This window comes from Entamoeba invadens (genome assembly GCF_000330505.1).
Source record: "Entamoeba invadens IP1 unplaced genomic scaffold scaff_1105074724911, whole genome shotgun sequence".
In the NCBI taxonomy this organism is placed as follows: Eukaryota; Evosea; order Mastigamoebida; family Endamoebidae; genus Entamoeba; species Entamoeba invadens.
In genome coordinates, this window is record NW_004440265.1 from 1 (window position 1) to 22,073 (window position 22,073).

Below are 22,073 nucleotides of genomic sequence, written 5' to 3' on the forward strand. Positions count from 1 at the left end.
TTCTTAATTAATAATAATAATAATAATAATAATAATAATAATAATAATAATAATACCTGTATAATATTATTTTTATTATTACTAATAAAAATATATTATTATAATAATTTATGACTATTAACTCATATTAGCATAAAGTAACTCACTTTAACCATTCAAAATTAAATATTAGTCATTTTACTATAAAACAAACTATACTCATTAAAAAAAACTATGTTTAGTATATCCATAGTTTAACAACTATCATAAGTTTGAAAATTTTATTATAAAAATAAACCATAATTAACTATATTTATAATACTCGAAAAAAGAAAAAAAATAAATGGTAAAGAAAAAAATCATTTGGTACAAATACCATTCATAAGAATAATATTAAATTTGACATAATTTACATTTATCAATTCAAATTAAATTGTTTTGAGTTGTTTTACAATTTTAAAATAAACTATTGGACAACAAATTTGATACATTTAATGTATATATATATTGTTTAAATTTTAATCCAAAATTCTATTATGCCTAAACAAATATATATTATTTTATTTGGTTGAATCATTTTTAGTTGTTAGTATGAAGTTACATGTTTACACGTTATAATGATTAGTTCAAATTGTTTAATATTTCTAATAAAAATGTAAAAGTAAAAAGTAATATTTTTTCAATTGTTTTTATTAAATTATTGACAAGTAACAATTAAATTAGTCTTTTTTTACTTTCATAATTGTTGTAATGTTAAATAATTACAATGGTTTTATTTTGTGTGTTGTAAGATGATAAATATATTATGATAAGCAAATAAAAATAAAATAATAAATAACACTTGTATATAATTGTTAACAAAAATTGTTGTATAATATTTGTCGATAATGACGCAATGACAAAATTAAAATGGCGTATCTTTCATGTTAACAACGATATAATTATTGAACACAATAAGCAATTTTTTAAATTACTTAATCGATTTGTTTTTATTTTTTTATTTATGAAAACTTTAATTTAATAACAAAAATATTTTAAGTAAGTCAAAATGTTATTTATTTTTGTTTTTTGAACACAATCCAAATATAAATTATTTTGATCAATGGCAAATTTGCCTAAATGGTCAAGTTTTTGATTAAGTGAATAATTATATAGTAATTTAACTAAAAACTATATTTTATTATTATAAAGAAATTTTAATTTATTATATTATTAACTATTAAAATAGTAAATTATAATTTAAGTGAGTTACTTTTATAAAAGTGAGTCAAAAAGCGAAGTAGTGAGTCATTTTTTGACAAGTGAGTTTTAAAAGTGAGAAGTGAGTTAATAGCCTACAATTTAAATTTAAACTTTTGATTATTATGGTTTATGGACAGACCAAGCGTTTCCATAATAATTATTGCCGAAAATGTGGTTTTATATCGTACGAATTTACAAGAAAAAATGAACATTTTGGTTATAAAATAGTGACGTGGATAATTAGAATTGTAATTTTGGAAACCTCTGTAATGTACTATAATATTAAAAATATTTATTACAAATATTAGTAGAATGTAATGATGTTTAAAACGACGGTTAATTAATGTGACAAATTGTCGTTTTGTCAAATTTTAGTTCCACGAAAAATAGAAGTCAACATAATAAATATATAATGTAGTATAAGTTTAATTTGATTAATTAAACAAATTTTTAAAATTGTAAATGTACAGACAGACAAACGAAAAGAAAAGAAAAGAAAAACTTTTGTAATTTATTTTACCTTACCGAGAGATGGGTTAATTACAAATTATTAATAATTATATTTTTCAAAAAATATAATAAACACATAAAATTTTTTGTATCAATATTATTTCATTTTATTTAAAATAGAAAGCAATCAATTTCGGTTAAAAAGACTTCATTTGTAAACCGATTTATATAGTAAAGTATATATTCGATAATAATCCAGTCTATGTTCCAGTCTTATTCGATATAAAGTCATATAATGAAAACTTGATCAATTAACAAAAAATACCTTATTTTGTATTTTGTCTCAACAAAATTCCAAATTATATTTTCACCCAAAAAATATTTTTGCCATTTTATATAAAATTTTTTGAAATTTATTATATGAAAAACAAATGCTTTATTTTACTAGTGTTTATTAAAACACTAAACGTCCGTTATAACAACATAATACTGACGGATAACATAAACAGTATTAAACCGAACATATGAAGAGCAACATGACAACTCTTGGTTTTTAAAATAAATATGCATTGTTTTGTCATAATTCAACACGCTCCAACGACAATTAAATTAACATTATTTCGGTTTTCAATAAAAAAGTCGTTTGCTTATAAAATAATTTTATTTTTTTTAACTTAATAACTATTTGGTTTGTTTAATACCATCTTAAGGTTTTAGACAAGAAATAATTAACAAATAGCAAAAAATAAAAGTTGTTGTTTTTTGATTTTTTTCAATATTCGATAAGAAACCTCCTTTTTATTTGTTGGTCTTTTATCGAATAAATCCTTATATCAAATAGCCCTCTTATCGAATATGGACATTTAATTAATTTTTGTTTGTTATTATCGACTATAAAATAAAAGCTGAAAGGTTCTTTTTATCAATATAAATTTTTTTAATTTTTCTTTAATTTAAGGATTAATTGAAATCCCTAAATAGATTTAAATATAATTTAGCATCGTGTTTCACAAACCGCCATTGAAAAATTCGAAAGATTAAAGAAATATTTAAGGTTATTTTATATATAGAATATTTTTCGTATTATTTTATGTTAATGATAAGTTTTATGAACACCAAACTTACAAAACACCACCTTTTATTTAAATTTCTTACAAACTTATTACAAAATGTTACAAATTAATTGATATTAAAACACTTTTTATTCATTGTTTTTAAAACAATTATAAAAATACTCAAAAAAACAAGAACAGAGTGATATTTATTGGTTTTTTATTGTTAATTGTTTTAAAAAGCAATAATAATTGGGTTTATTTTTTGTTTTTCGAATTAACAAAAAGTAAATGGATATTCGTCGACAATATTTTAATATAAATTTGTTATAATGTTTATAATTAAATAGTAAATTTATAAAGTTATAATAAAAATGAATATTATATATAAAAATTAAATAAATTATAAATATATTAATAATTATAATTAACGAAGATCCATTTACACAAAAACCCCGAAAAGCAGAAAGATTATTCAATTTAAATATTTGTATTTTTGACATCAAATTTAATTAATTAAAACTCCAAAACAATACATTAGTATATGAATAGTTCGGATTTTTTGTATTTTTTTTATCAAAAATTTTATAAATATTATGGATTTGATATTGATTCGTTCGAACATTATTGACACTATAATAAGTTTAAACCACTGGTTTCTTTTCGGTATAATTTCTTAAAATAGCAATGAATAATGAAATAACGAAAAAAGTTACCCAATTAAATAAAAAAGTAAACATAAAAAACAAAACTTCCAAAGATCAAAATATCAAATAATAATGGAATAATTCGTCCTGTATTATCAATAATCGTCTAGATAACCCAATTATTTAAATCTTTTAGTGTTTTTGGTTTTAAAACTACTTCTTCTTCATAAAGGTGTTTTTAAATTATTTTAAAAACCCATTTTTGCTTCATTTTTCAATGATTTAATAAGCACATAATTTACTTAAAATCCAAACACACAATGGGAAACGCTTCAACAACATCTTCAACTCGTTCAACACCAATACCCAAAATGCACAGAAGACATGTTAAAGACCACGTTTTGTCACCACAACAAATGTTTTGTGTTGTTGACACGATGACTCCAGACGCCAAAATTGAACCAGATGTACAACTAACCCCATCACTTGAAATAAAAAGCAAAATCCACAAAAGAACAAAGTCCGACCACTTTCTTGTTAAAAGAGCCAAAAAAGCAAACTTTTTAAAACCATTTTCAAAAGGAACAACACCACATTTACACAAGAAACAAGAAAATGTCTGCAGGTTTGTGGAAGATTTAGAAGATTTTGAAACAGCAGTTTTCAACAGAGAAAAAGACTTTGTCACAGAAGTTATCAGAGAAACTGGTAACTCTGATTCAGATGTCATTTTTGACTCAAGACTAAATGGAATGGACCAACGAGAATTGAAAGCACAAATAATTGGCAAGGAGAAGTTGTTATTTGTCTTTGTATCAAAGATGGGTGATGTTTTTGGATTCTACCAAAAAAGTTTGGTGTGTCCACAGAACAACCAAAATGTACTCAACGCGACGTCAGACAACTTCATGTTGTTTGGAAGGCCATTTTCGTGGGAAGATCCAATATTTATCCAAAAAAAAGAAACGAAAATGAATGAAGAAAAGAAGACTTTTGTTATCCACCAAGATACCCACGGGATGCTCCTCTCTTGCTTCTCTGCTTTTTGGGTTGGTACAAACGGGAATGTAAACTTTAATGTGTGCGCCAAAAGCTATTATGAAATTCCACAGACTTACACAAACCCATTTACTGGAAAATCAAACTCAGAAAAAGTGGTTTGTGAAAAGATTGTTGTTTTGAAATGTTTTTAATAATTTGAATTGTTATTTGTCGTATTTTTCATTTTTGAAACTGTTTTATGTTATTAATCAATTTAATTGTAATAATAAACAAGTTTTTTAAAACGTTGGTGTTTTTATTTTTTTTTATTTATATATAAATTATTTATTAAGTCGTACTAGTTAAATTTTTGCAATACCATAACAATATACACGTTTTTCTCGATCTTTATTTTAAATTATTATAAGCAAGTTCTTTTTTTGCGTTTGGATTTTGAGTGATATCTTTAATTTCTTTCAAACCCCCTTTTCCTATTTTTGATATCCAACTGTTTTATGTTAATTTGTTCAATTTGTTCCATCACTTTGTTAAATTAATTTTTGCTTTTGTTTGAAAATGCTTTTAAGATTTTATCACATTCATTTTCATGCTTGTTCTGTTTTTTAGCTTTTCTTCACTTGCCTTATTAAAAGAATAATGGTGTTTTTTTAGTTATTAATTATGGTTTGATTACTTCGTTTTTGTATATTATTTTTTATTTTCGATACAACTTATTATTCGTTTTATACTTAAATCGTTTCAGGGGGTAGTTGTTTTTTCTATTTTTGTTGAAATTTTTTTTATAAATGGAGTTTTGAGAATTTATATTTCAAACCACACAAAATAATTTAAAATATAAAATTTCTTTCTAACCTAAAAATGATTAAAAATAAAAATAATTTTTCATCCCAAAAATACTGATGCAATCAAAAATAGAAAAAACAGCAACCCCCTGAAACGATTTAAGTACAAAAGAAATATATAAACAATTAAAATAATTAAGTTCTATTCCTCATAATCTTTTACAATTAATATCTCTACAACCTTTTCTTACAAAGGGTGTCTCTGTTGTGTTTTTTGATCATAAAGGCAATTTCTTTAAATCCAAATTTTCTCTTTAGACATTATCGGTAGTAATTGACTCGATATTAAAACTTTGGTTTAATTATTTATTGTAAAACAAAATATCTTTTTGGCATTTGTGCTTTACGTGGAATTTGTGGTATTTTAACAGTAGTTTTTGCTTTATGGTTAAAACGTTTTTTTTAGTTTTTTTTCTTTAATTCGTTCCTTTTGAGAAAAAATAAAATTTTTTTATTGTGTGTAAGATTTTCCTTTTCCAATTTTAATAAAAGAGGTGTTATTTCATCGTTTACAAATATCAAATCGTTATTTGAAATGGTAGTTAAATACATTTTCCAAACTTACACAATTTGGTGTATATTGGATAAGTGTTTTATTTTTTAATATGCAATTATTCTTATTCAAATAATTAAACAACATTCCCCAAACCCTGTAATGCACCGAAGTTTCAATGTTTCCTACTATGTACATCCTAAGCCGAGCTCAAGTCAAACTGACATCGACTTTTCTATACTAAGACACAAAGCATATTCTGATATATTTGTTAGATCGAACAGTCGAAAAGGTGATTATTTTTATTTTGGGATCCATCAACATTGACAACTTTTTTTTGGATAAATAATATCCATAAATATTACTTATTGAAATTTCAACCTTTTAAAAATGGATATTATTTATCAAATTCGCGTTGTACAATATGTGATGAAACTTGCACTTTGTGTCTTTCTCAAAATGTATGTACAAATTGCGTATCAAAAGACTACGTTTTATACAATTCTAAGTGTGTACATTATTCTGAAATACCAAATTGTATTGAAGCTACAAATTCAAAATGTGTAAGATGCAAGTATAAAACAAACCCACTTGCAGGTATTGTTGGTTTTTAATAAAAATGCAATCATAAAAACATCCAAAAGAAATTAAATAAATATTATCGTTTTTTTAACATTTCAAGTATAGTAGAAAGCGTTATAGTTTCTCAAAAAATCTGTTTTAATCCTTCTAGGATGGGAAAGATCAAAATTAGTAAAAAAGAAAAATCTTTGTCAATTGTAATGTAAAGGGTTTCTTGAGGATAAGGTGTATCCTCGGGATCAAAGCTATCCTTATTAAAAAATATTTTTCTGAGGATACAAAAATCAAATCCATAAGGTTCAGTTCCCCATAAGGCCCACTCTCATAACTCAAGTTATAATTTACACTTAATATTTCGAGTCAAAGTTCAATTTTTAAATAATGGTAATAATTTGTCATAAATGCCAAAAGATTAAAAACAATCAAAAAATCGCCACAATAATCAGTAAACAAAAACAATAATTATATCTCGCGAACTTGAGACGGGAAATAACAAAACGTGAATTAAACTTGTTCATATTATGATTATATACTTATTGAAATTATTTCTGAATCCGTCTTTATAACATAATAATTGACATTTACGTTTAAATTGATAATTGTTTTTTTATCAAAATGAAAATTGAAAAAGTCGAAAACACCGATTTTTTAAAAATGTAATTTTAAAATAACAAATTTATTTATAATTTTGTAATTTATGCATTTATTCAAATTTATTGTAATAACAAAGTTAATCATATTGTGTATATTTTAATATGATTGTTTCATTTTGATATTAACTTGTGTTTTAAACAGATTTACAGTTCTGAGGATGGCAATTATTTTCTGAGGATGACAGAAATAGAAAGTTTACACTTTTACGTCTGTCTGAAATATATATTGAGTAAGTTACTATTTTTGAATATGGGAACACGTCATTTCACTTTTTAGATGTTTAAGTCCGTGTTGATAATGTCTGTTTGTTACACGACTTACCATCCTCAGAGATATTTATAGCACTGCCACTATTGATTTAAAAGTCTATAAATAAAATTATCAAAGAATTTTTATAAAGTGAGTTTTGTTAATTGATTATATCAAAAATCGTCAAAACACAACAAAAACGCCAAATAATATTTAAAATTGATTATTTAATTGAAGATACATTTGTTGAAATTAATATTGTATAAAATAATAATATAAACATATATTTCTTGTGTATATATGTTTTGAAAAATAAATAAAACCGTTTAAAACAAAAATGATTTTATTTTAAAAATTTGTTCATTTATCAATTGTTGTTTTATCGATCTTCAAAACCTCGCGTTTTGAATTTGCGCAAATACATAAATTGTCATCGCATAAAGTATACGTTATTAATACGTTATTTGCTATCAATTTTTATTGTTTGAAATATCATGAATTGATTTATAATAAATTGTATTTTTTGTGAAAAAGATTAAAAATTGTTGATTAATTTGTTTTGTGATTTTGATTAAAAAATCGACTTTTTCGATAATTTATATGTCTGTCAAATGTTTTCATTTAAACCAAGGTTAGTCAAGTGGTAAATCAAAAAATAGAAATAGATTATTTTTTGTAAAAATCAACTGAAAGAATCATCTTTCAAAAAATCCATAAATAGCATTTTTAAATAAAATCACGTGTTTCAAAATATACCTTTTTGATCTTAGGCAAAAAAATCCAAATTGAAAGAAATTATGTTTAAGATATTTACCATCCTCAGAAAAATTAACAATCCTCATGAATCCCTTAAATGTGATTTTTTTTCTTTAATTTTTTCAAAAAAACTAAACACCCTGGAAAGACAGTTATTATAAATTTTTATAGAAAAAATTATAAATTATAGTAAAAAATTGAATTTTTTGTTGAAGTTGGGACGAACATAAGTTCACTTTTTTGCATTATCTTTACAGAAACAAGTCACGGTTCAATCAGGGTCTATCACGTGACAAAAGTGTTTTTTTCTGTTATTAGCCACGTCATTAAAGTGGTATTGAATTTATGTACACTTAGTTCTTTTAGATCTAGCGGCGAGCTTAAAGCCGACTTTTGTAAATGAAAAAATTTAGAAACAGATAGTTATTTGAATCAATACTTGGCCAAGTAATGGGAAAACAAGCTAATTCAATTCTTAAATATCGGTTTATATTTTATAACCGCTGTGATTGCCATAATTAACACAAATATTGTGACAAATGAAGCACTGTTTTACACATCAACCCGATAGTTACAAATAACATTTTAATAACACAAATAACAATCTATTAAATAATTGTATTTTTATTAATAATATGTAATAAAATAAACCTATTCAACTTAAAATAAATCTAAAAAGCTAATAACTAATAATGAAAGTGCTATAAAAAAACTAATAATAATAAAGAAAGATTTTTAATCATATTTATATTTAACGTTACTAACTAAATATTTATATTTTAAAACTATATTAAATAATAATAATAATAATACGAACTCAAAAACTCAAAAATGTTTGTTAATTATTAAATATACTATATAACATATAATATCAATACTATTGTTTAAAACTATACAAATCGAAATAATGTATTAATAATTAATTAATACATTAATTATTAATTAGTACATGATTTATATTAATAAAACCTTAATACAGTATGTGAGAAAAGTATGTGAGAATGAGAAAACCCTGTGGATTCAACAAAAATTACATATTTGTTTTTCTTTTTTTAAATAAAAATGTTTTTCTTTTTTTAAATAAAAATGTTTTTCTTTAAAAAAAACAATCTAAATAATATAATTATGAGCTCCAGGAATGTTGCTTTTAGTGGCTTAGACCATACAACACTTGAAAAGAATTTAAAGTATTGTCCTGGTCCAGTGAAAGAAATAGCCCAAAGAACATTCAGCAAACATTGCAACTTTTGTGAATTGCCCCTGAATGTTCAGGTGTATTTGATAAATATTGAGAGAGAAATTTTCAATGGAATTAATACGGAAAAGGTGACCGAGAGTAAACTATGTAGAGTCTTTGCTTTAACTTCAAGTCAGTTTAATATCAACAAACGAAGAGGTATGGAGACGGCATTGTTTGGAAAAAAAGATAACGGAAGACCGTCACTTTTAACTGAAACACAATGGGAAATTGTCAAGAATTTGATTCTTGATAATGAAAAGTTTCCAGGAAAATGCAAAGCTATCAGCATAACTTATTTGAGGTTATTTATAATAAAAACCTTCAACATTGATGTGTCAAACCACATTATTTATGATAAAATACATAAAAATTGGAACTTTTCGATTGTTACTGTGTTTGCTGAAGACCAATCTCGATTGACCTACGACGAAGATGCCGTGTTGAAGTATTACATTGCACTGCCACTTTTTTTAAATGGCATCCCATCACCATTTATTTTGAATTTGGATGAGTCAGGGTATCAGCCATGGCCAGACAGGCAAATGGTGAAGGGAGTATTCACTGCTGGTTTTTCCACAGACAGTAAAATGAAATATGGAGTCGAACGTGACATTGCTCGATCCACTGTCGTTTGCACTATTACCCCCTCACAACCTCTTCCTTGTATGATTGTAACAAAATACAAAAGAGTTGCAGTTGAATTCTTGAAATTGGGTTGGATGGAAACGGGAAACATCGTCAGTTATAGCAAAAATGGTTTTATCAACAGTGACTTATTTATACAATACATCAACGACGTTGTAGTACCTTATATTGTCGACATGAGAATTAAGACTGGTTATATTGATAAGGCCGTTCTGATATTTGATCAGTGCACGTGCCACTCAATCGAAGATGTGAGGTTGTTGCTCAAGTCGAATGTCCAAGTCAATGAGAAAATCATCAATGTGAACTGTGAAATCGTATGTTTGGTGCCTCACACCTCACATTTAACACAACCATTAGATGTTGGGGTGTTTGCAGCCCAAAAAAGAAGACTGAATTCGTTGTATGCTAAGTTCAGAGATGTCATAAAAATTAAAGATAGAGTTGGCGAGGAAGAAACAACAACGACAGAAAGTGAAGACGTTGAAGAAAAAGAAGAGTCAGATGATGTGATTGGAAGCCAAGATCCCATTGAAGAACCAATAATACCTCAACAGTTTAAGGAAATGTTTCAGGAAGTGCTGGCAAATCCACAAGAAGCGATATCACCATTTAAAAAGAAGGCTGGTACGACTGTCAACGAAAGGATGGTGGATGACAACCAATCAGAAGATCGCAACGAAATACCAAATGAAACTAAAATTGTTGAATTCGGTGATGGAGAGGACTTAGAAAAAAAGTTTGCCAAATACCTCAACTCAATTCTGAAGTCTTATTTCCAAACAACCACTCCGGATGTGTGCACGCAGGCTTTTAGGCAAGTTGGTATTGATTTCAGAATTGTTGATAGTGGTATGAGGGTTGCGTATGTGGATATTGGAGTGTCACGCAGAGTAACAGCAGAAATACCGAAACTGTTAAGTATACCACAGTTATACTCAATTGAATGCGTCAAAACCAAAAGCTTGAAAATATCTGCAGTTCGAAAGCTTTCAATGTGTTTTGAGGGTTATTCGTGTCAGTCTGTTTGCAAGCCGTTAAAAAGAAAAGAACGGGATGTTGTATGTAAAGTTGTGAAGAAAAAGACGACCAAAAAAATCTCAAAAATAACTAAAAATGGGGTTGAGAATTTAATCGATTGATTTTTATCTTTTTAATCAGTTGTATCGCCCAGTTCACATTACTGTTTCCTATCACAGGTCAGAATGGTCACTGTTTGAATCAACATATGTCTGAACTATCATAAGTCCTTCCAATAGAAAATATTCGTTTGTTAAACTTTCTTTCGTTATTGAGATATTAACTTGTAGAACTTGCTCATAAAGACTCTTGAATTCAAAGTTGCCTGCTTTGAATCGTCTAGCTGCTATGGCTGATTTGTCCAGTATTCCTGGGATTCTTTAGCGTGAGGTCTGAGTCAGTTAGTTGGTAAGTGCTGGCTGGCTGTTCACACTCTGAAAGCTGCTTTGTAGGTTTCCAAACAAATTGAAAGAGAAAATGAACTGTAAATAAGTGATTTTTTTATTTGATCTTTTTGAATTTTTTGAAATAAAAAAATAATAATTTTATTACATAAAAGTTACACAATTGTAACTTTTGTTGAATCCACAGGGTTTTCTCATTCTCACATACTATTCTCACATACTGTATAAACTTTTATTCAAATAATAACTTATTTTATTATTATTATTATCTTATTATATAAACTAGTAACAATAACCATAATTAAGTACAATTATGGTTATTATAAAATTATTATTTGTTATACAATATCCATAACACTTGACTCGATCAATTCATAACGATAATACAATGTAATCATAAAGAGTGTAATGCTCAAAGACATAAGGCGATGTTCAAAGACATGACAACACACTCGAAGAAGAAATGAAATAATCAAACACATAAGATAATACTCTAAACAGGACAAGCTACTCAAAGACGATAAAAATTATCAAATAGACAATTTAATAGTCAAAGACAAAGCAAATGATTCAGGGACTGTATAAGATGTTCATGAGTCATAAGAGTAACAAGTATTTATCTAATTGTTAATTATAACTTATTTGATCTGATGAATATGTAACACAGTAAAAACATGGTGTTTGTATCAAGATAAATATCAAATTGATATATCATAATAACCACCAATTGGTCTATTAACAATTATAATTAAAACAATTATTGCAACGGAATTATAAAATACATTGAAATGTTATGATAATAGATAATAGAACAAACATTTGGGCGTAATAATAAAATTGTGAAGTAAAAAGTTCCATAGTTGAAACAGTTAGGTTTCAACAAAATAAACTATAGCAATAATATGTTAATTTATTTTATCAACTTATTATAAAAAATAATATAAATACTATTAATAAATGATATGTTGATTTTTAAAAACTTAATAATATAATATTTTATTGTTTATAGAGTCAGTCTTTTAAAGTTATATAGTCTCGAACATTGTGGACAAAAATAGCTTTAATGTTTGTATGCATCAGGCATTGACGACATAATTGGGTCGCCGGTGATTTAGTCTACAGCTTTACCACATGGCATATAATCGTTTATTATATGTTTAATCATCCAGTTCAATCTGTTTTTAACTAGCCTGCATGATTGTCGATTCGTTGTATAGCAATCAGCCCAACTCATAAATATTGTGACAATTCCCCATAGTAGGCTTGCTTCACAAGCTTCTTTTCTTTCATTATTCCACTTTGAGGAATAGAAGTATGAGTCTTGTGGATGTTTAGCAATGCCGTATTCATGTTTGGTGTTGAACTTTCTGATGTTATCAAAGTGTTTTTTATCTTTATTTGATCGGTTACAATGTCACTGAATGTCATAGTTGCAGTCGCTGTGTCGATGATCACTTTTTGCTTTTGTTGTCCTGCCAAATGACTTGGACAAAGTGTCCTTTCTCTTCATTCCAGAACAATTTTAATATGAAGTTGATAGGTCCTGCGTCTTTTTCTCAGTAATTCGGCTCTTTTAGTATTTTTGAAATACTTCTCTTTCATCATAGCAGCCGCCAACAATCTGTGGTGGCCTTGAATTTGTGTGAATCCATAGTACTGCAATTACACTTAATGAAGTCCATGCGTCGCTGCTTTCCTCCCATATCGAATAGTCTGGCTTAATAATATGGTTCCAATCTCGATACAACAAAAAATCTCCAATTTCTAATTCGTTGTTTGACTGTTTTGTCTTTAATTAATCCAGTTGTTTGCGTCATTCGTGTGTAGTAGTAATACAAATACAAAACAACACCAACGAAATCACGCTGTGGCTCAACAAACCCCACATATGTCCCATCTTACCAGCTGTACGTCATTGCGAAGAATCCACTTTCTCGAAGCTCCGTTTTTGCAAGCCATTTCATTAACTTTTCTGTAACTCTGAAACTCCGTTTTCGATGACAGAAAACTGAGTTTATTAGTATAAACAATTCAAACGTTTGTAACATATACCAATAAATATTATATTTTATTATAATTTAAAACGAGCCAGATTTTTTTCCACTGACTTGTTTTTATAGTACTTTTATATAATATTCTTTAACATTTTTTATATAAAATCAATAATTATTATCATGATTGTTAATTTAAAATAATAAAATTGTAATCTATATTAAAACACACCAACAAACAAACTGACTGACAGTTTTTAAGTAAATAAATTACTTATAAAAATAGTAAATATATGATTTAATATTAACTTTGGAAAAAAAACAAAATGACTAAACAATAAAATGTGCATAATAGTGGAGTTTTGTTTCAAACACTCTGTTAATGCATCAATAATAACAAACTTTTTTATTTATTTACCTGAGAATTATAACTCTTTTGTCCTATCAAAGTATTGCACGTTTATTAATACAAAAAAATTACCAACAACACCAAGTATTGTAATTCAAAGTTTTGTTGTAGTCCATGATATTACATATATTCGATATTAATTTGGTATATTTAACCACAATATGATGTTTGAAAGTGATAAAAAGCAACAATAAATCAAATTCAACAAGTAATCGAACAGTAGCTCTGTTCTTGTTGATTTCATTTAACTATATTTTAAGAAAAGTATGGTTAATAACAAATTTTATTTTAATAAATTAAATTATTATTTCATCTTTATTAAACAATTTCTAATATTTTATAATATTATCAATTATAATTTATGGTTTTATTTTATATAGTATAAATATTATATTAATAAACCATTTATTTATATACTATACATTTTAATATTTTATAGTTTTGTTGTTAACTGTCGTTTTAACATTAAAAATGACCGCGGCAAAAAGTTTCCATCTGTAAAGAAAAGGTTATGGAGATCGCAAAAACAAACAATACTATGAATTTTACTAAAACTACTTTATTTTTGTTATAAAAACAAAGAAAATATACCCCTTTTCATTTTAAAATGCATTTTTGGGACAAGTTCCAAATTTTTCCCTGTTCCATGATAGACCCTGGTTCAACAATTAATAAAGTCATTATAAAATTAGTTAGTTAGTATTTGTTTTTTTTAGTATGTCTGATGACAAATTGAATGGTTTTTAAACTGATTACAATCATCAATAATGTTATTTATAATTGGTCGCAATACCAATTACATTTTTTTGTTTCTAATTATGTCAAACAAATAATATTGACAAATAAAAATAACTTGTTTTTGGTTTGAATATTATTTTTTCGATGTTAAATTATTTTTTTTAACAATTCAAAAAAATAATATGATTTTTTCATAAATACATCTATCAAATTAATTAATAAACATAAACCTTATAATAATCTAATTGTATATTTTTACTTTTAAATTTCTGAAATACGAAATTATTAAATTTGATGAAATAAACAAAAAGACAAATGTGATACGATTACATTTATTGTTGGAAAATATACACAGTTAGTTTTTAAACAGTATTCTTTTTGTACTTCTTTCTTTTAAATAAGTTGTTATTTTATATCTTCACTTAAAAAAAGAAGTACAAAAAGAATATATAATAAAAAACATTATTTGTATCATAATAAATGTAATTTTTTGAAAAGCCATATTTATTAAATTTTTATTGTATATTTTTTGAAATAACAAATATTTTATACAATATGTGTACATATAATTAAATTATCTTTTTTTATCTAAATAAAGTTGGAAAACTAACTCTGTTGATTATTGATTCCTTGAAATATTGTTATTTTATAAATTATTTAAAAATACAATTGTTATCCCTATTTAAATATATTAAACTCAAATATGACAACAAGTCTTTATGTTTATATTGATACTGTCGTTAATAATTTCACTTGCAACTTCCCGTTGGTGTACAATAGGAAATTATATACAATGTGATTGTGATACCGACAATACCAATAACAAAGTTGTTGATAAGGATGGTGTCGTGTTATTGAACAACTTTCAATATGATGAAGCCACAATTAAGTGTTTAATATTAAAAGAAATAGAAATTAGATTTGATGAAAGTGTTATTGTACTTAATTTTTTCCTTAACAACACCAAAGTCATATTTCAAAACACAAAACAGGTTTTCGACAATGTGAACAATTCTACATTCGGAATAGATTCAAATTGGGTGAGACAATATAGTTCATTCAAAACAAGTTACAATAAAAAAGATATCACATGTGGCTCAACGTTACAACCAAATTGTTTGGAGTGTGTTAGTTACAACGGAAACGATTGTTACCGATGTGAAGATGGTTATCAAGTTTTAAGATGTGATGGTGGTTCTATTGTAAAATGTTTTCTTCAAAATAACACTAACTGTCTACCAGTTTGTGGAGATAGTGGACTTTTATCATGGAACAAAAACAGTCAATGTATTTCGACAAATTGTCTTTTATACAATAGCACAGGGTTTTGTACTTCGTGTAAACTAAATTATTTACTTTATGATGGAAAGTGTTATCCAAAAGCAACAAATTGTGCAACTTATCATATAAATCAATATTGGTGCAGTCAATGTAACCCGGGATATTTTCCATATAATAAAAATTGTGTTCCATGTGGATATATGGAGGGGTGCACAAGTTGCAATCAAATATATGTAAAATGGTGTTATTCGTGTCTCAATGGATATTACATTAAAGAAGATGGACTAGTCAAAATATGCGAGAAGTGTCCTACTGGTTGTTTGTATTGTTGGACGGAAAATGATGTAATTAAATGTTCAAGTTGTGACGGTGGTTATTATTATGACAACGCACAATGTATATCATGTGGTGCTGGATGTAAACAGTGTATTGGTGGACAAAGTGGCAAAAATAAATGTAATATATGTTTTGACCATTACTATAATAACAACAGTCAAGTTTGCACAGTGTGTGATTCAACGTGTGGCAATTGCAATTGGGGAATGGGTATATGCACTACATGTGCTTCTGGATATGTTTTGAAATCCACATCAAGCACAAAGTGTGAATTGTGCAATAATTATGACAGTAATTGTGAAATTTGCCTTGAACCGAACAGGCAGTGTTATCAGTGTGTCTCTGGAATGTACCCAAATGATGATAAACAATGTATTAATTGTGATTTGTCGTGTAGTGTGTGTTCTCGAACAACTGGGATGTGTTCTGTGTGTGCAAGTGGATTTACAAAACCCGCATCAGACAACAAAATTTGTGACAGTTGTTCAACTGCCTTTCCCAATTGTGTTTTGTGTTCACAAACGCTCAGACAATGCAAAACATGTTCAATTGGATTGTATCCACTTCATACATCGCCATATACGTGCCAACAGTGTCACTCAAGTTGTGCAAATGGATGTAATTCGTCAACTGGATATTGCACAACATGTGTGAGTGGATATGTCCCACAACTCAACCAACCATCTTTAGCATGTGAATTATGTTCTTCTTTTGATAACAACTGCCAAACTTGTGCAACTGATGGAACACGAAGTTGCTCACAGTGTAAAAGCACGTTTTATATTTCTGACAACAAAAAGTGCTCAAAATGTGATGAGTCGTGTGACTCCAAATGTGATGGGAATACCGGATATTGTACTTCGTGTGCATCAAATTATGTTTATATCAATGCAACTTCGAGAGTGTGCCAAAAATGCAGGGATTTTGATTCAAATTGTGCTATATGTGCAGCTAATTTTAGTCGCAGATGTTTAATTTGCAACACAGGGTTTTATCCAAACGACAGTGGGAAGTGTGTTTCATGTGCGACAAAATGCACAACGTGTAATTCAGCAACTGGCATTTGCACGTTGTGTTCATCAGAAAATGTGTTTGAAGACCCCCCATCAAGAGTGTGTGTGTTTTGTAAAACATTTGATAACAAATGTGTAACGTGTCAAAATGGTGGAAATCGAATTTGTGTGACATGTACAGCGGGGTATTATCCGGGTTCATTAGGACAGTGTATTTCATGCGATGCAACTTGCAAAGCAAACACGTGTGATACAAAAAATGGGTTGTGTACAAAATGTATTCAAAACTACGTTGTGACATCTCCAACTTCTAAAACATGTCAAAAATGTTCAGATTTTGATTCAAAATGCATAACATGTGCAACTGATTTCACAAGAAAATGTATTGAGTGCAGCACCAATTATCATCCAGTCAATGGAAAATGTGTTGTTTGTGATTCGTCGTGCGGAGGGAGTTGTAGTGGTGTGACTGGATACTGCACCGGTTGTGCATCAAATTATGTACCAACATTATTAGATTCTTCCAAATGCGAGCCGTGTTCAACTTTTGATGAAAATTGCACCACTTGTGCAGCAGGAGAACGGCGGTGTTTAACATGTAAAACGACTAAATATCCAGATGATAGAACTAAAATATGTAAAAAATGCAGTTGGACGTGTGACAACAACTGTGATGTGACAACAGGAATGTGCACAAGTTGTGTTTCAAATTATGTTTTTGAGAATCCAAAATCGAAAGTGTGTGTTCCCTGTAAAACATTTGACGTGTATTGCAATACATGTTCGTCAGACAAAGAACGAATTTGTATTATTTGTGAGAATAATTATTACCCAAAACAAGGGCGGTGTGTACCATGTGACTACGGGTGCACCACTTGTAGTTCCGCAACAGGAAAATGTTCGGCGTGTCAAACAAACTTTGTGCCTTCAACTATCAATAACACGGCGTGTGTTCCATGTGCAGATTTTGATAAAAATTGCAAGACATGCACAACATTATTTGTGCGATACTGCAAAGAGTGCAATGACCATTTCAAGCCTTCAGTTGATGGGGTTTGTGTGAGTTGTGATGCTACTTGCAACAACAACTGTGATCCAATGTATGGGACTTGTACATTGTGTTTATCGAATTACGTTGTCACATCGCCATTATCATACAAATGTGATAACTGCAGTGTTTTTGATCAATATTGTGACGAGTGTGCGTCAGATTTCTCAAGAAAGTGTGTTACGTGTCGAAACGGCAAATACCCTAAAGACGGTGCTAATTGCGTCAATTGTGATTCAACCTGTGGAAATCAGTGTGATGGGAAAGATGGTCATTGCACTGGGTGTGCCACCAATTACGTGTTGTCAACCACAAACAATTTACGATGCGAGAGTTGTGTGTCTTTTGATCCAAATTGTCAAACTTGTTCGCCAGACTTTACAAGAAAATGTGTGACTTGTGTTTCTGGTTATTTTGTGTTTGAAAACAAATGTAAGAAGTGTGACGACACGTGCAACAATCAGTGTGATAGCTCTACTGGATTTTGCACTGGATGTCAGAACAACATGGTCTTTGGTGATACAAACAAAAGCATTTGTGTTGCTTGTACTGAATTTGATTCAAGTTGCTTTATCTGCGACTCGTCTTTCAATAGAGGTTGTAACACGTGTACAAACAGACACTATGTTGATACTTCAACCAAGAAGTGCATACCTGCAATGGTGCATGTAATCAATGTAATGGACAAACGGGAGCATGCACCAATTGTTTGCCCAATTATGTAACAAGTATAACATCAATGGGTTGTGAAAGATGTGATTCCTTTGATTCCAATTGTAAATTCTGTGCTCAGAATGAGACACGAAATTGCATTCAATGTAACGACAATTATTACCCTGTGTTAACAAATGGAGAAATGAAATGTGGTTTATGTGACTCGACGTGTGGAGGGAAGTGTGATCCAACAGACGGTCATTGCACAGGGTGTCAAAGCAACTATGTTTTGTTTGAAATAAACAATTTGAAGTGCCAAAAATGCTCTGATTTTGATAGCAACTGTGTCACATGCAACTCCAATTATGAGAGAACTTGTACCACATGCAACACGGGATATTATCCAAACGCAGACGGGAAATGCATACCATGTGAAGCACCGTGTGCTCTAAATACGTGTAACACGTCAAATGGCAATTGTGAAAAATGCACCGAAAATAAAATCATCACAAATCCAATTTCAAATGTTTGTGTTGATTGCACTGCTTTTGATTCGAGGTGTGTGACGTGTTCACCATTATTTGAACGAAAGTGTATAAAATGTGTTGCTGGTTGTTACCCACAAACAGCTGGCGATTTCAAATGTAAATATTGTGATGCCACATGTGGAGGAAAGTGTGACACGACAAATGGACATTGTACTGGGTGTAACGAATCGTATGTTCCAACAACATCGGATCCGTTTAAGTGTGAAAGTTGCCAAACATTCGACTTCTATTGTGCGACTTGTGTTTCTGATAAAAGAGAGTGTGCTGTTTGCAAAATGGGAAAATACCCAAATGACTCTTCTAAAGTATGCCAAGACTGTGACTCAACATGTAACGAAGATTGTAACACAGCAAATGGTATTTGTAACACGTGTTCATACAATTACGTTTTCAATGAACCAAAAGGAAGAAGTTGTGTGCCATGTGCAACATTTGACAGTCATTGTGTGACTTGTGCTTTTGATTATTCAAGAAGGTGTGTAAAGTGTTCAAATGGGTATTACCCCGACTCAAATGGAAACTGTGTTGCGTGCTCAACAATAACAAGCAATTGCAACAATTGTAATACAACAGAAAAGAATTGTTTCAGTTGCAAAGACCCGTATTACCTCTCAAATCAAAAATGTATTTCATGTGAAGCTGGAACTTACAAAAAGACAGAGACTACATGTGACAAGTGTTACAATGCTATTCTGAATTGTAAAAATTGTGGAACGGCTTCTGTTGGCAATGCGAAGTGCAACAATTGTTATCCCCCATACACTTTAAGTTCAAATGGTAAAAGTTGTGACCAATGTGCTTCAACTTCATATTACGACAGTACAACAAATCAGTGTGTAAATAGAAATACAACTTGTGCTGTACAAATTGAAAGCACTAAATGTGTTCAATGCACTGATGTTTATTTTATGTCAGATGGGCTGTGTAAAAGTGCTCAAAACTGTAACGGCCCATCGAATCTGTCACCGGCGTCGTGTGATTGTTCAGACCAAATATCGATCAATTCCGATTGTGTGTCAATTGCTTCAAATTGCAAATATCAGAAAACAATGAATTCAATTTCAACGTGTTTGGTGTGCACAGACAATTTTACTTTATCACAAAATACATGTAACAAAATTGAATCAAATGAATTGTATAGAAATGGTGTTCAGTACAGTTGTTTAGATGGTCAATATCTAAATAATAACAATGTATGCGAAGTGTGTCCAAATTTTGCTTCGATTTGTATTAATAATGGAAATAACACATACACATTGAAATGCACACAAAACACAGTCAAAGATGATGGGACAGAGCAATGTGTAACAGATGATATGTGTTTGCAATATACACAAGATTACTGCTCTCAATGTAAGTCGGTGTCATCACAAATCAGCAATGGAATATGCACAGCCTGCCAAACACCAAACTGCCTATTTTGTGAAGGAAACAAGTGCAAGAGATGTTCCAATGATTATTTGATGGTCAAAGAAAATCAATGCGTTTCTCAAAATGAACAAAACTGTGACAAGTCGAGTGTGTCTGGTTGTGTGTTGTGTTCAAGTGGGTTCTATCAGGTTGACTCTTTGAACGTTGAAGGCAAATTCGATTTCTGTCTTCCAATACCCCCAACAGTATATCCAAATTGTAAACGACTTGCTTTTTCAACTAGTAAATGTGTAGAATGTAACGATTTATTTAAATTGAAAGGTGGTGTGTGTAAGGAATCATTTGAAGATGAAACTCCTGTTGTTCCACCAGAAACGGAATCCGAACTTCCAGTGTCTGTTATATCCAATTTTGAATATCCACTCAATTTGAAAGGAGTTACTGAGTTGAAATGTCAAATTAGAAACAACAAAGGATGTCAACGGTGTTATGATGGATATTACTTTAATAATAATGAGTGTGTGAAATGCACCAACGATTGCAATTCGTGTTACTCACAGACATATTGTACTTCATGTGAAAGTGAGTTTTATCTCGATTCAAAAAATCGATGCCAGACCCTTGGTGATTTGGCTGCAAGATGCAGTGTCGCATTACCAACCGGTGGTGGATGTGCTATATGTAAAGATGGATATTATAAAATCTTTAAAGACTGTATAGTGTGTGACGTTTCATGTAGTTCGTGTATAAGCAACACTTCATGTTCTGTGTGTGCAGATGGCTATTTCATCATTGAGTCTGAAAGTCGCTTGTGTCAACTCAACACAACAAATACAAACTGTTTGAAAGTTGGGTATTATGGGTGTGAAGTCTGTGCCGATGGATATTACTTATCAAATTCGCGTTGTACAAAATGTGAGAAATTGTGCACATCCTGTATTTCACAAAATGTGTGTACAAATTGTGTATCAAAAGATTACGTTTTATATGATTTCAAATGTGTACACTACTCTGAAATACCAAATTGTATTGAAGCTACGAATTCAAAATGTGTGACATGCAAAGGATTTAACAAACCATCTGAAAGTGGTGACAGTTGTTTTTCAACTACAAATCTAGGAGCGGCAATTGGTATTCCAATGTCAATTCTACTAGTGTTGATAATAATAGTTTTATTGATAATAATTACTCTTATTGTAATATTAAAGAAAAATCAGAAGAAAGAAAAGCTCAAAGTGTGCACATATAAAATGAGTCGCTCGAACATCAAGATGTTTACATTAGTAGACACTATTGTGGTTAATAAATCCAAATTGAAGTTTGACTTGGATACTGATGAATTCATTCCAGTTGATAAAGAGACAAGAGACTTGATCTGCATAGGAAACACATCAAAACACAATATGAAAGTCCAGTTCAGTGTGATT

At 29.1% G+C, this 22,073-nt stretch overlaps 2 protein-coding genes across 2 annotated transcripts; both read left to right on the forward strand.

Annotated features, from left to right (window-relative positions):
* Window positions 1-3,690: 3,690 nt before the first annotated feature.
* Window positions 3,691-4,563, forward strand: EIN_356980 (hypothetical protein; the record flags this gene model as incomplete). The annotated part of the gene is made up of 1 exon (XM_004255638.1): window positions 3,691-4,563. The coding sequence occupies one exon, from the start codon at window positions 3,691-3,693 to the stop codon at window positions 4,561-4,563; it is 873 nt and encodes a 290-aa protein (XP_004255686.1).
* Window positions 4,564-15,114: 10,551 nt separating this feature from the next.
* EIN_356990 (hypothetical protein) lies at window positions 15,115-22,065 on the forward strand (the record flags this gene model as incomplete). Its single annotated transcript, XM_004255639.1, has 2 exons — window positions 15,115-18,670; window positions 18,721-22,065. Coding segments are annotated over 2 exons (6,901 nt in total), but the record flags the coding sequence as incomplete, so codon positions are not given.
* Window positions 22,066-22,073: the final 8 nt, after the last annotated feature.